The sequence below is a fragment of the Primulina huaijiensis genome, chromosome 1 (assembly GCF_012295235.1).
Source record: "Primulina huaijiensis isolate GDHJ02 chromosome 1, ASM1229523v2, whole genome shotgun sequence".
Taxonomy (NCBI): Eukaryota; Viridiplantae; Streptophyta; class Magnoliopsida; order Lamiales; family Gesneriaceae; genus Primulina; species Primulina huaijiensis.
Genome location: NC_133306.1, coordinates 10765734 through 10782435, shown reverse-complemented (window position 1 = coordinate 10782435; position 16702 = coordinate 10765734). Strand labels below are relative to the sequence as shown.

The window sequence follows — 16702 nt, the reverse complement described above, 5'->3', positions numbered from 1 at the left end:
ATGAATGCCACAGAATAAACATTCATGCACATAATAGCAAACAACAGTCACCGAATATTCTTACACGCCAATATAAACGTCATAATGATATAGGTTTGAGCGTACCTCAACTTCAACTTACAATACCACAAATAATTTCTTAAGGACTATCAGATGAACTCGCCCAACAATAAAACCTACAATATAAATTCACTATACACATCAATATAAAGCATTCTAACCGACTAAAACAAATTATATCGGAGCGATTAAAAATCGAATTCCGGACAGCCTATAAAACCCGATCAAATTTGTGGGGATCCGGGCTCTAACTCAATTCGTTTGGGGATTAGTTGGATCTTTGCTAGAAAATGTGGGTCAAAATTTTGCTTTTAACATTAAATCAAATGTATAAATGAAGCATGGAACTATTCTTTATTCGATTAAACAAACATAATGTACATACAAGTCTGTTTTAGTACAATCATATACTAGTGTTCAGAAAATCCAGTACACGTCAAGTACAAACGACTAGTAATCTGCTATGCCCGAAATCACCACAATGTCTTGATCTCTCATCTTGCTCGCGACCCTGATCCTGCCCCACCTGTCGTTATGTACACATACAGACACAACAACAGCCGGATACTCCGGTGAGAACAAATCCCAGTATAAAACATGGTATACATGCATGTCATGCAATTAAATACAAAATCATAATCCATGATTCAGTAATTATGACACATTAGTGAGTGCAGATAAAACAACACGACTCTTATTCTTTGACTCGACTCATATCTAAGTCTAGGGATCCCGGTGTGAATAAGACGTAACAAGTCTCCCACCTACTCTCCCAATCGGGGTGGCGGTACGTCTTATTCCTAGACTTCGGTCATATCTGTATCGAATGTCTACAATCGGAGATGATCTGCTCCTATGCGTCGATACACCGAACGTCTAGTTTGACAATCTGTCAATGACTCCTATCTCAAATGCTTGAATATAAATCTATAAACAAGACATAATCATAATCAAACATAATTAAGAATCTAGTATGTGATTTTGGGAAACTCGTATCCAGTCTGAATCGAGTCATGTCTTCCCGTGTTCACATGAATTATACCTTTCGTGTCGAACAATCTTTCGTAGCCGAAGTCTCAAGTTCAAAGTGGCCAATACAAATCTGAAATGGCAATGTATAGATGCATTCTATCAAGACACAACTCAAAGCCACTCATATACAAATCATATTCAATCTCGGTAACAATCGACGGCATAACGGCGTAATCTTTCGATACCGGTCAATCCAACATCAATAATCTTTAACCAACAACTCATAATTCTCATCATAGCAACATCTACTATACTGAAATCTGTATATACTCAAGTCAAGACATGCTGGAATTTCATCCAAATTGCATACGATATCCGATAATCGATCCGTTTACGGCGTTATGATCTCTAGCTACTCAAGAACATAAATCCCTACTAAAATCATAATTCCTCCAACATATATATTTCGAAACATGCTGGAAACTAAAAGATACTTACATCCTTTGATAGCCCTTAATGAGAGGATCACAAAATTTTATTCAGATCGAAATTCGGATAAACGGATTGTGCATCACCAAATTGTTACGAGCTGAAGAAGCTGAAGAATTCTCAGAGCTCCTCGGATGAAATATTGAAGAAGAATAACTTTGGTAACCTTTATATTGCATGTAAAGTACACATGGCTCCTCCTTTGATCTGCACGCCTCGCGCATGTGCGCGACCATCACCGGCGCATATGCGCGAGACGCTCTGTCTCGGCACTTGACCATTTCAGCTGCTGGCGCATATGCGCGCATTCTTTCGGCGCATATGCGCCAACTTCTCTGGACAACTCTTTGGCTACTGGACACCTCGCGCATATGCGCGCCTCTTGTCGAGCATATGCGCGAGACCTTCGTCTCGGCATCTCTTTGACTCACTCAGCTCGCGCATATGCGCGCCCACCAGCTGCGCATATGCGCGAGACCTTCGGGTCTCACACAAAATCTTTGCACATAATTACAACTCAATAACTCCAATCCAAATTCGACGTGCTCTATCTATAATCATATCAATGAATCAATAAATCGGCTCAGATTAACATGATAAAAATCTCGGGCATTACATTTCTCCCCCTCTAAGATATGATTTCGTCCCCGAAATCTCAGGCAATCAATTCAAAGCGGTGATAAAAGCAAGATAATCAAGACTGAATAAATACTCACATCATACAAATAGTTCTGGATATTTTGTCTCATCTCTGATTCTGTTTCCCAAGTCGCTTCTTCAATACCGTGACGACTCCACTGAACTTTCACTAATGGAATAGTCTTTGTTCTTAGCTGTTTCTCTTTTCGATCAAGAATCTGTATCGGCTTTTCGAGGTAACTCGAAGTCTGATCTAACTCTGCTTCTTCAGGTTGAATAACATGAGAACTGTCTGGCATATATCTACGTAACATCGATACATGAAAGACGTCATGTATCCCTGATAGAGAAGGAGGAAGAGCAAGTCGATATGCTCGATCGCCAATCTTTTCAAGAATCTCGTACGGACCGACGTATCGAGGAGACAACTTTCCACGCTTGCCAAATCTGGCCACGCCTCTGAAAGGAGAAATCTTTAAGAATACTCTGTCTCCCTGCTCAAACACTAACGGTCTACGTCTGATGTTCGCGTACTTCGCTTGTCTATCTTGTGCCGTCTTCATTCGCTTCTGAATTATCTTTACTTTTTCAGTCATCTCACTAATCATATCTGGCCCTAAGTCTGGTACCTCTGAGATGTCATCCCAACACAGCGGAGATCTACACTTCTTCCCGTATAATGCCTCAAATGGTGCCATCTCAATGCTCGTTTGATAGCTGTTGTTGTACGAGAATTCACAAAGAGCTAGTGAATCTTGCCAACTAGTACCAAAATCTAGTACTACAGCTCTCAGCATATCTTCTAAAGTCTGGATAGTCCGTTCTGACTGTCCGTCTGTCTGGGGATGGTAAGCAGTACTCAAGTGTAATGTCGTACCTAAAGCCTGCTGCAAACTATGCCAGAAGTGTGAAGTGAATCGTGGATCACGATCTGATACGATCGACTTCGGCACACCATGTAATCTGACTACTTCTCGAACATATATCTCGGCCATCTGATCATATCTGTATGTCATCTTGTACGGAATGAAGCATGCAGATTTGGTCAATCTATCTATCACAACCCAAATCGCATCGCAGCCTCGGGATGATCGTGGTAACTTCGTGACGAAATCCATGGAAATGTGATCCCATTTCCATTCAGGAATAGCTAAACTCTGAAGTACCCCTCCGGGCTTCTTTCTCTCGGCCTTCACCTGATGGCAATTCAAGCACTTAGACACAAACTCTGCAATATCTGTCTTCATCTGTTTCCACCAGAATTGTGTTTTCAGATCATTGTACATCTTCCTGCCACCAGGATGAATACTGACCCGACTACAGTGCGCTTCTGATAATATCTGGTGTTTCAAATCTGAAATATCTGGCACTACAAGATTGTTATTCACGTACAAAGCATGATCACGTACCTGATACTCAGAAATATGTCCTGATCTGACCATATCAATCGACTTCTGAACACTCTGATCGTTTCCTTGTGCCTCTTTGATGCGAACAATCAATTCTGGTTCACACTGAATAGTGGCAAGTCGCAACGGCCTACTATCTGTATCAAATGCTAATCCAGAAAAGCAACAATCTTCTATCATATTCGAAACACCTATCGTCGACAAGGATAAGGAACATACCTTTCGACTCAAAGCATCCGCTGCTGCATTCGACTTCCCTGGATAGTACTTGATCTCGCAATCAAAGTCTTTCAGCAGATCAAGCCATCGTCGCTGTCTCATATTCAACTCTGACTGAGAAAACAGATACTTCAGGCTTTTGTGATCAGAGTAGATCTCAAATTTCTCGCCATACAGATAGTGTCGCCATATCTTCAGTGCAAAAACGATAGCCGCCAATTCAAGATCATGAATTGGGTATCGAGTCTCGTGTGGCTTCAACTGTCTCGAAGCATAGGCAATAACATGCTGTCGCTGCATAAGAACACATCCTAACCCTCTGTGCGATGCATCACAATATACAACGAAATCACCTGTACCTGAAGGTATCGTCAACACTGGAGCACTGGTTAGTCGTCTCTTCAACTCTAAGAAACTAGACTCACAATCTTCAGACCACACAAATGGAGTATTCTTCTGTGTCAACTGGGTAATCGGTTTCGCAATACTGGAGAAATCTTTAATAAATCGTCGATAGTACCCTGCTAAACCCATGAAACTGCGTATCTCTGGCACAGAAGTCGGTCTCGGCCAACTGATCACAGCTTCCACTTTACTCGGATCAACAGAAATACCGTCTCCAGATATGATATGACCCAAGAAGACAACCTGTCTCAGCCAAAACTCACACTTTGACAGTTTAGCATACAGTTGCTCATTTCTTAACGTCTGCAACACAATTCTCAAATGCTCAGCATGATCAGTCTCATTTCTCGAGTAAACCAAAATATCATCTATAAAAACAATCACAAACTCATCCAGATACCTCTGAAAGACACGGTTCATCAGACTCATAAATACCGCTGGCGCATTCGTTAAACCAAAAGGCATGACAATAAACTCATAATGTCCATACCTGGTTCGGAATGCTGTCTTCGGTATATCAACATCTCTAACTCTGAGCTGATGATAGCCAGATCTCAGATCGATCTTGGAATAGACAGAGGATCCCTGCAATTGATCAAACAAATCGTCGATGCGAGGCAATGGGTACTTGTTCTTTACTGTTGCCTTGTTCAGTTGCCGGTAATCGATACACAATCTCATCGAACCGTCTTTCTTTCGCACGAATAACGCTGGTGCGCCCCAAGGAGATACACTCGGTCTGATATATCCCTTGGCCAACAAATCTTCAAGTTGTTCTTTCAATTCTTTCAACTCGATCGGTGCCATTCTATAATGAACTCGAGAAATAGGAACCGTACCTGGTACTAGGTCTATGCTAAAATCTACCTCTCGAGCTGGAGGTAACCCTGGAATCTCGTCGGGGAATACATCAGCATATTCACGTACTACTGGCAGATCTGCCAATGACGGGCTCGATTTAAGTAGATCTACTGAATAGACAAGGAACCCCTCTGCTCCTTTCTGTAACAATCTACTCATAGTCAGAGCAGATACTAAGGGAATCCGAGATCTGGAACCCTTACCGTAGAATTTCCATTCGTTAGCCATCTCTGGTCTGAATCTAACAATCTTCTGGAAACAATCTACCATGGCTCTGTACTTGGTTAACATATCGATACCGACAATACAATCAAAATCAGCTAAACCAAGCACAATGCAATCTAAATCAATCTCGTGACCCTCAAACTGTAGTATACAATGCCTAACTGAAGTCACAGATACAAGACCACTTCCCAACGGAGAAGAAATAGCCACTACAGCAGACAAGGACTCGACAGGTAAAGCATGCATCAACGAAAAACGCTCAGATATAAAAGTATGAGATGCACCGGTGTCTATCAACACATAAGCAGGATAACCGCAAAGAAAACAGTTACCTGCAATCACATCATCTGGCGCATCTTGGGCCTGCTCTTCTGTCAGTGCAAATACTCGAGCCTGCTGTCTGGGAGGTTGGCTCACTGTCTGGCCACCTCTGGCTCGGGATTGGGTCTGTGCAGGTGGCGGCTGAAAGGAGTGAACAGATGAAGCTTGCCTCTCAGGCTGAGCTACTGAGCCAGACGCTCCTACACTCTGAGTTTGCTGTGCCCCTCTCTGTGGACAGACCCTGGCAAAGTGTCCCTGCTGTCTACAGATATTACATCGGCCCGTCACACCTTGACACTGCTCTGTCGCATGTCTGCCTCCACAAGAACTGCAATAAACACCTGTATACTCTAAACTCTGGCCAGGACCTCTCTGTCGTGACCCACTGGAGCTCGACGAACTGCTCCCTGATCTCTTAAACTGTCTACCTCTCGCTTTCAGAAAATCTTTCTTGCCACTACTACTGCTTCCACTATCAAATCGAGGAGGAGGTGGTGGAAACTGGGCGGCGGGCTGTGGCGGTCTCTGACTCTGAGCACTATATGAAGCTCCTCGCTGTCGAATCAATCCAGCCTCGGCTCCTTTCGCTCTGTTCAATGCATCAGAAAAAGTGTTGGGTCGTCCCGTGTTCACCAAAGTAAAGACGTCAGGGTTTAAGCCATTGATGAACTGATCAGCGACCGCTTCATCACTTCCTGCTACATGTGGCGCAAATCGGAGCAAGGAAGAAAACTTGGCAACATATTCTTCAATGTTCCACTGCCCCTGTCGTAAGTTTGCAAATTCTGCCCCTTTGTCTTTTCGATACGACACTGGAAAGAAACGTTGATAAAACTCATCTTTAAATACCTTCCAAGTAATATCGATACCTCGATGCTCCAATGCTCTTTTCGTGGTAAGCCACCAACTCTTCGCCACTTCTTGCAACTGATGCCCTATTAATTTCACTCTTCTTTCATCTGTATAGGCAAGAGATTCAAACAGCATCTCTATATCGTCTAGCCAACTCTCACAATCCACTGCAGTCTCAGTACCCTTCAAGGTCGGAGGATGAAATGACTGAAACCTCTTCAATAAAGTCTCCATCGGTGTTGCAGTAACGTCCATCTGAGTACCTGACGTACTACCCTGTTCTGGCACTTGACCTGCGGCTGGTTGTGGTATTCTTCGAGGAGGCATATCTAATTATCAAACGGATTAGTACACAATCTATACAATCTGTCTCAGCCCTCCTCTGATCATATACCTCTGATCCAGAATCGGTTCTGATTCAGTCTTTGCAATTAGATGCTGAAATCAACTCAGATAACAATACAACAGATAATAGTGAAAGCAATAAATCATGACGTGTGCTAGCATGATATAAGCAAGGAAGACGACTCGATCTACCCCGCTCACTCTCTTCTATCTCAGTCTATACAGAACCTACGGCTCTGATACCACCTGTTGTGGGGACCCGGGCTCTAACTCAATTCGTTTGGGGATTAGTTGGATCTTTGCTAGAAAATGTGGGTCAAAATTTTGCTTTTAACATTAAATCAAATGTATAAATGAAGCATGGAACTATTCTTTATTCGATTAAACAAACAAAATGCACATACAAGTCTGTTTTAGTACAATCATTTACTAGTGTTCAGAAAATCCAGTACACGTCAAGTACAAACGACTAGTAATCTGCTATGCCCGAAATCACCACAATGTCTTGATCTCTCATCTTGCTCGCGACCCTGATCCTGCCCCACCTGTCGTTATGTACACATACAGACACAACAACAGCCGGAAACTCCGGTGAGAACAAATCCCAGTATAAAACATGGTATACATGCATGTCATGCAATTAAATACAAAATCATAATCCATGATTCAGTAATTATGACACATTAATGAGTACAGATAAAACAATACGACTCTTATTCTTTGACTCGACTCATATCTAAGTCTAGGGATCCCGGTGTGAATAAGACGTAACAAGTCTCCCACCTACTCTCCCAATCGGGGTGGCGGTACGTCTTATTCCTAGACTTCGGTCATATCTGTATCGAATGTCTACAATCGGAGATGATCTGCTCCTATGCGTCGATACACCGAACGTCTAGTTTGACAATCTGTCAATGACTCCTATCTCAAATGCTTGAATATAAATCTATAAACAAGACATAATCATAATCAAACATAATTAAGAATCTAGTATGTGATTTTGGGAAACTCGTATCCAGTCTGAATCGAGTCATGTCTTCCCGTGTTCACATGAATTATACCTTTCGTGTCGAACAGTCTTTCGTAGCCGAAGTCTCAAGTTCAAAGTAGCCAATACAAATCTGAAATGGCAATGTATAGATGCATTCTATCAAGACACAACTCAAAGCCACTCATATACAAATCATATTCAATCTCGGTAACAATCGACGGCATAACGGCGTAATCTTTCGATACCGGTCAATCCAACATCAATAATCTTTAACCAACAACTCATAATTCTCATCATAGCAACATCTACTATACTGAAATCTGTATATACTCAAGTCAATACATGATGGAATATCATCCAAATTGCATACGATATCCGATAATCGATCCGTTTACGGCGTTATGATCTCTAGCTACTCAAGAACATAAATCCCTACTAAAATCATAATTCCTCAAACATATATATTTCGAAACATGCTGGAAACTAAAAGATACTTACATCCTTTGATAACCCTTAATGAGAGGATCACAAAATTGTATTCAGATCGAAATTCGGATAAACGGATTGTGCATCACCAAATTGTTACGAGCTGAAGAAGCTGAAGAATTCTCAGAGCTACTCGGATGAAATGTTGAAGAAGAATAACTTTGGTAACCTTTATATTGCATGTAAAGTACACATGGCTCCTCCTTTGATCTGCACGTCTCGCGCATGTGCGCGACCATCACCGGCGCATATGCGCGAGACCTTCGGGTCTCACACAAAATAATTGCACATAATTACAACTCAATAACTCCAATCCAAGTTCTACGTTCTCTATCTATAATCATATCAATGAATCAATAAATCGGCTCAGATTAACAGGATAAAAATCTCGGGCATTACAAAATTCAGGAATTTCAAGCTTAATACCTCAAGAAATGAAGCTTAAACACACAATGGTGACCTCGCGAAGATGGCCCGCTGGAAACACTGTTCTTGATCTGAAAAACAAGCTGAAAAATAGGGGAAAAACTTAATACTTCACTTTTACAAAGTAATCCACCGAGAACAACCATTAATCGAAGCCAAAACCTTACCTAAACCGAAACATTGATTACACGCACTGATGCTGGAAAAACAAGCCAATCGAACTCAATAACTTTCGATTCATGGCATGAAAGACTCTAATAGAATGGAGGAAGAAAATTTCTAACCTGTTGCACTATAATTCAGGCCGCTAGAGACACTACGCGAAGAAAGCAGAAAACAGAAGGAAGGAGCTGGGATGCAGGGCTGGGGAAGAACTTCTGGATTTTGAGCGATCTGATTTTTCTATCAAGTGGGTTGGATTTTATTAAATAAAATGGGAAATGGGCTGGGCTTACTTATTGGGCCTCACATTCTCTCCCACTAATAAAAGATTTCGTCCTCGAAATCTAACAAATACAACACTGATATCCACAACATTACAACTGATAATACATAGTAAATTCAGAATACATCGCGTAATTCATTACATTCTCAAACAAATGAGGCCATTCTTGACGCATCTTTGCCTCTAATTCGCACGTAGATTCTTCTCTTCCATGTCTAATCCACTATACCAAAACCAATGGAATTGTCTTGCTCCTGAGCTGTCTTTCCTTGCGGTCCAAAATTTGCACTGGATGTTCAACATAGCTAAGGAAACTGTCCAACTTCACATCCTCGACATTCAAGACATGAGACGGATCTGGCTCATACTTCCGCAACATAGATACATGAAACACATTATGTATCAAAGACAAACTCTGCAGCAAATCCAAACGATAAGTCAATGTGCCAATCCTCTCATCAATCACATATGGACCAATATAACGCGGAGCTAACTTCCCTTTATGTCCAAATCTCATAGTACCCCAAAATGGTGATACTTTCAAGAAAAAATAATAGCCCACTTGGAACTCTAAAGGTCTATGCCTTTTATTAGCATAACTGGCTTGATGATCCTGGGCTGCTTTCATCATTTTCCTGATCAATTCAACTTTATCTTTCATTTCTTGAATAAATTCTGGTTTTGACATCTGTCTTTCTCCTACATCTTCCCAACATATCGGCGATCTACACTTTCTTCCATACAAAGCTTAAAATGGTGCCATACCGATTGTTGCCTGAAAACTATTATTGTAAGAGAATTCAACAAGAGACAATGATTCTTGCCAACCACCTCTGAAATCCATCACTACTGCCCGTAATCCGTCTTCAAGCGTTTGAATGGTTCTTTCGGACTGACCATCTGTCTGTGGGTGATAGGCATGTGGAGCAAGTGATCACATGCTGAAGGAGTGCCCGCAGTGCAGGCATCCAACTCAGGGCAGAGTGTTTGCCATGCATGCACAGGAGGCGAAACCAGACACTACACTGTTGACTGGTAAATTATTTAATTCAGTACAATATTAAATTGTTGCCTTGCATGTTTGTTTTTGATTTGGAATTTTTAGAGTGCTAGTTGGCATTTTGGTGTATTTTGTTGCATAAGGCTAATAATAGAACTTTGGGGATATAAGTTGTGTTGTGCTAACGTCTTTTAGGAAATATTTTCATTATGAGATTAGCTACTAGGCCTTGATAGATTCCGGGGCCACTCATTTATTCATCTCAGAGTCGTTCGCTAGTCATTTGGACATCAAGTCCATCGACCTTGACGTGAACTATTCGATGACAGTCCCATCAAGGGAAAAACTGTTAGCTACCAGTGTGGTCAGAGATATTGATCTAGAACTACAGGGCCACCTAGTGTATGTTGACCTGATAGTATTGCCGATGCTAGAATTCGACATTATCTTGGGAATGGAATGGCTGACGAAGAACAGAGTTCTCATCGATTTCTAGAAAAGGTCAGTGTTAGTAAGACCTATGGGTATGGAGCAGTTTCTCTTTGAGCCAGACAGATGGAGAAGTTTCCCTCGCATGATCTCTTGCATGCAGGCACGGAGACTTATTCACAAGGGTTGTCAGGCTTTCTTGGCCAGAATCGTTTCAACACCTGACGTACCCACTCCATCTATATCAGATGTGCGAATAGTCAGAGACTTCCTAGACGTCATTCTTGAAGACGTCACATGCCTTCCACCAGATAAAGAGTGGAGTTTTCCATTGATCTTATGCAAGGCACCGTACCGATTAGCTCCAGCTGAGAAGCTAGAACTCAAACAGCAGATTCAGGAGCTTCTTGACAAGGAATTTATTCGCTCTAGTTTCTCACCATGGGGCGCGCCAGTGCTTTTTGTAAAGAAGAAAGACGGGAGCATGAGGTTCTGCATCGATTACCGAGAGTTGAACAAGGTAACGACCAAGAATAAATACCCTTTACCAAGGATCGAGGACTTGTTCGATCAGTTGCAGGGAGCTACAGTGTTCTCTAAGATAGACCTTTGATTGGGTTTATCACCAGCTGAAGGTGAAAAATGCGGATGTGCACAAGACAGCCTTCAGGACCAGGTATGGGCATTACGAGTTCTTAGTGATGCCATTTGGACTGACGAATGCTCCAGTAATTTTCATGGACCTCATGAACCGAGTATTTCAGCCTTACCTTGATCAGTTCGTCATAGTATTCATTGACGATATTCTTATTTACTCGAAGATTCATGAGGAGCACAGCCAACATTTGAGGACAGTTTTACAAATCTTGTAGAGTCGCAAGTTATTTGCGAAGTTCAGTAAGTGTGAATTCTGGTTGGAGAAGGTAGCATTTTTGGGTCACATAATATCTAGCAGTGGTATTGAGGTAGATCCAGCCAAGGTAGCAGCAGTCAAATAATGGGTTGAGCCGAAGAATGCATCTGAGATTCGCAGTTTCGTATGCCTAGCAGGCTACTACAAGAAATTTATTCAAGGGTTTTCTTCGATAGCAGTGCCACTCACTTCACTGACAAAGAAGAATGCAAAGTTCGTATGGAGTGGTGATTGTCAGAAAAGCTTTGATACTTTAAAGCGAGCTCTTATTTTAGCGCCGGTGTTAGGCATGCCATCAGCGCAAGGAGATTTTGTGTTATACACCGATGCATCCAAGCTCGGGTTAGGCTCAGTGTTGATGCAGCATAGCCGGGTTATAGCTTATGCGTCCAGGCAGTTGAAGGTACATGAGAAGAACTACCCGACTCATGATCTTGAGTTAACAGCCATTATATTTGCATTGAAAATTTGGAGACACTACTTGTACGGCGAGAAATGTCAGATATTCACCAATCACAAGAGTCTCAAGTATTTCTTCACGCAGAAAGAATTGAATATGAGACAGAGATTGTGGTTGGAATTGGTAAAAGACTATGATTGCGAAATTAGCTATCATCCAGGGAAAGCTAACGTTGTGGCAGATGCATTGAGCCGGAAGGTTGCAGTCATAGCACAGTTGTCAGTACAGAGATCTCTTCAGTCTGAGATTCAGAGGTTTGGGTTAGAGGTTTATCCCAAGGGCAGAGCTCCCAGACTATCTAATCTGACAGTCAAATCCGATTTGCTAGACCGAATCCGTAGAGGACAGCCTTGAGATGAGCAGTTGCAGAAATGGAGGCTGAAAGATGAGTCCAAGGGCAGTGTACTCTACACAGCGTCTGATGGTATTGTGAGATACAGAGGTAGAATGTGGGTGCCTGGTGTTGATTCGATCAGAGAGGATATTTTGACAGAGGCACATGCATCTCCGTAATCCATTCACCCAGGAGGTACCAAAATGTACAAGGACTTGCTGATCTTGTATTGGTGGCTAGGTATGAAGAGAGACATCCGTCGGTTTGTGTCTGAATGCCTCACTTGTCAACAGGTGAAAGCAGAACACCAGAGGCAAGAAGAAATGCTTAAGCCGCTCCCGATCCTAGAGTGAAAATGGGAGAATATTACCATGGACTTCGTTGTTGGGTTGCCAAGATCAGTCAGAAGTTTTAATGCCATTTGGGTTACAGTGGATCGACTCACTAAGTCAGCGCACTTCTTGCCAGTGAAGATGTATTTCTCCATGACGCAGTATGCGGAGCTTTATATCACGGAGATAGTTCGATTGAACGGAATAACAGTTTCTATTGTGTCCGACAGGGACCCGAGGTTTACATCGTCCTTCTGGAAGAGCCTACATGCAGCCATGGGGACGAAGCTGCAATTTAGTACAACTTTTCACCCGCAAACAGATGGCCAGTTTGAGAGTGTGATCCAGATATTAGAGGATTTGTGGAGAGCCTGTATGATCGATTTTCAGGGGAGTTGGGAATCTAAGCTATCTTTAGTGGAGTTTACATACAACAACAGTTTTCAAGCATCTATAGGTATGGCTCCCTATGAGGCATTGTATGGAAAGAAGTGCAGATCACCGATTCATTGGGATGAAGTCGGTGAAAGAGCAGAACTTGGCCCGGAAATAGTTCAGCAGACTACAGATGTGGTGGTCAAGATTCGAGACAGGATGAAGACCGCCCAGAGTCGCCAAAAGAGCAATGCTGACAAGAGAAGGAGGGATCTCGAGTTTGCCGTAGGTGATAACTTTTTTGTAAAAATAGCGCCTATGAAGGCTGTTATGAGATTTGGGAAAAGAGGCAAGCTGAGTCCGTGATTCATTGGACCTTTCGAGATTCTGGACAGAGTTGGGACACTAGCCTATCGTGTAGCCCTTCCGCCGAATCTGGCCGGGGTACACAATGTGTTCCGCGTCTCAATGCTGGGAAGTACCTAGCTAATCCTTCGCACGTATTGATCTATGAACCGTTACAGTTGGCTCCAGACATGTCTTACGAGGAGAGACCTGTCCAAATCCTAGACAGACAGGAGCGTAGTCTTTGGAACAAGGTGACCAAGTTGATCAAAGTCCGGTGGCTGAACCAATCAGTGGAGGAGGCCACTTGGGAGTCCGAGGCAGATATAATAATTCGCTACCCGGAGTTGTTTGGTAAGATTTAATTTTGAGGACGAAATTTATATAAGTGGGGGAGGAACTGTAGAGCCCAAATTCAGTACACGTATAACCCATGCATTTATTTAATTGTTAAATTATTTATTTAAGTTTAAAATGAGTTTTTAGCCATTCATGATTTATTTAAATGCATTATTTTAAATTATTCATGTTTATGTGATGCTCGTTAAAATATTTTTCAAGTTTCATGTCCAGGCGATTATTCGATGCGGGATCGAAGGAAAAGACCGGTGACGATTTTTGCAATTTAAAATGTGGTATTTTATTTTAAGTTGAGGTTGGGGAATTTTAATTAATTTATTAAGTTTAAGCATTTTAAAGTCTAATTTAATTATTAGGTGAATTTTAGAATTTTAAAACTTTTAAAGTTGACCTAGTGCATTTATTTTGTTAAAAAGGAAAATTTTATGAAATTGGTGTGGGTTAACCTTTTATTATCATTTTAGTTAGTTAATTTAGCAAGATTTCTCCTAATTAAAAACCTACACACACGTTACACACACTCACACACACTTACACGTTTTTACACACACCAAAACACACAATACACCCAACACATCTTATTTCAGATTTTTAAAGAGAGAAAACTAGGGTTCTTCGTGTCTAAAGCAGCCGCCCCTTCCCTCTCCATCTTCCAGCAAATTTTCATGTGTTTTCTTCAAAGATTTTAGCGCCACGTTTGTCCCGGATCAATCCTCGCGCCACCTTCGCTTCGGTATTGTCGTTACGGTATTTTCAAATATCAAAAAGCACTTATATTCTGTTTTTCCTGCGTCGATCATGTCATAGTATGTGTTGCGATGTATTTTGTATGAAAACCATGCGAATATTGTGTAGAAGTTTGAGCAAATATGGTTGGATAAATTTTGAAACCATTTTTGAATCTAAAATCACGTTTTTGCTGTCTTTTTAAATACTGTGACTTTTCAAACGTGATTATGTGAAAACTTTCAACACAAAAATTGTAGAACTTTTTGATACCTTTGATTTGACGGTAAATTCAAAATATTTGGATAAAAATTGAGGGAGTTATGGTGTTTTTTGTGGGACAGCTCAAACTACGTTTTTCAGAAAATTATGTATTGATGCATTCTTGAAGTTTTATTGTTGCAGGCTTCGTTGGGGATCGACGGGTTATCATTGCTGCGTCTAGGTATGCTTAGTATGATGTCGGTTTGGCATTTGGATTGTTGGTTATGTTGATAGGCACTCAAACTCATTAGAAATCGTAGGAAACGATTCGGTGTCAATTGCCGTGTTTATGAATTGTATGTGTCGTAGAGTGGACATCGTTGCTTTGGGGTGTTTGTACGAGTTTGGTTCAATGTTATGGTGTCATAGGATGAGTCTCAAAGTATTGAATCTTGGTCCATTATATGTTAATTGGGAGAATACGCACTGTCTAAGAAACTTCCCGTTGGTTTACGCATACCGCAGGTACACGGACCCAGGCACGGGGTCCGTGCCTTTGTTTTCTTCTTGATGTCATTTTTGCGAGTCAACACGGACCCGTACACGGACCAGGGCACGGGGTCCGTGCCTTTGTTTTCTTTGAAGTACCATTTTCCAGTGCCTACACGGACCTCTAGACGGACCCTAGCACGGGGTCCGTGTCCTTCCTTCTTTTCGAGCATTTCTTTTGCGAACGTACACGGACCCTTACCCGGACCCAAGCACGGGGTCCGTGTACTTCACATATTGGTAAATTTATTGAATGCTTTAAGATGATGTCTTGGTTTAGTGCAATGATTAACAAGGCCGAGTCACGCGAATTTTAGAACGTCCTAAGGAAATGAATGAGCTTGTGTGTAAGCATGATTATTACGTTTAAGTTATGCAAGTTAAGTATTTAAATTCATGTTAGTATGTGCAGCAGCGGCCCCAAGTGAGATCCAACGAATCCCTCAACGCAAAGTAAGTATGTTCGACGTGCAAAGAAAATATTTTCAAGTTTTTGAGGTATGCTAAATGTCTTTTGACCAAATTACGTATGGGATTGGAAAGCGGTAAATTATGACCAGAGACCAATCCACCCCGTTAAATTATGAACTGGTTTAGATCAGGATTGGAAAGCGTTAAATTATTAACGGGGACCAATCCGCCTGTTAAATTATGAACGGGGATCTCATGTATGTGGCAGCAGATTTTTCCTTGTCAGCCCAGTGCTGTGGTTTATTCTGATTAGGAGATTTATGTTATGGGTCACTTGCTTTGAAACATGCCTCTACGCAAAATTATGATGTTATATGTAAGTTCAAGTATGTACAAGTATGCAAGCATGTTTAAGAAAAGTTTTTACGTTATGGCATGTCTATTTTATGTATGTTAGTTCAAGCTTTCTCATGCAAGTTCAAGTTTCAGTATGTACCCTCTATTTTGAAGTTGCATGTGATTTTATTACGTATTACTCGTTACTTCCAGTTTATACATGTTGAGTCTTTAGACGTACTAGACTTGATCGAGGCAGGTGAGGATTATGTTGAGGAGACAAGGGGTGGGGACCAAGGAGCTGGCTTGGACTGAGTAGGAGGCTAAAACCGAGGACCGCCCATGTTTTTAATGATATTTGAAATGTTCAAATACTCTGATTTTATGTCATTGTTTGATGTTCAAGCAAATAATTTTGGCAGTCTTTATTTTGAGATTCTTTTGTTGCAACAATTTTTGAGGATGAACAGTTGTTTTATCAAATTCTGAAGGTTCACGATTTATTTAATAAAATTTTTAATTTTTCCGCAAATTTTAAGTAGTAAAAAGTACGGTACGTTACATATATGCTAGCATTGCACTTTGACTTGTTTACCGACTCATATGGGGTCATCAGGTGGCAAGGTTGGGTGTTTCGTCGAAACATATAGGAGTCTATGCATTGTAGTCAGGGATTCACCGCTTACCTTCGGGTATGGATATCCTATGTGATCTCTTGTGTATGTAGTTTGAAATATCTGATCAGAGTGTTAGTGGTAATTAAGAAAGGGGTTTCTTAGATTA

At 41.4% G+C, this 16702-nt stretch overlaps 1 protein-coding gene across 1 annotated transcript; it reads right to left on the bottom strand.

The window, feature by feature from the left end:
• Window positions 1-9368: 9368 nt before the first annotated feature.
• LOC140971247 (uncharacterized) lies at window positions 9369-9833 on the bottom strand. The gene has a single exon (XM_073433400.1). It carries the CDS (start codon window positions 9831-9833, stop codon window positions 9369-9371), a length of 465 nt encoding a protein of 154 aa, XP_073289501.1.
• Window positions 9834-16702: the final 6869 nt, after the last annotated feature.

What these genes read in the sequence shown, in the direction of transcription:
- LOC140971247 (XM_073433400.1), bottom strand. Translation starts at nt 9,833, where the DNA reads ATGTCAAAACCAGAATTTATTCAAGAAATGAAAGATAAAGTTGAATTG.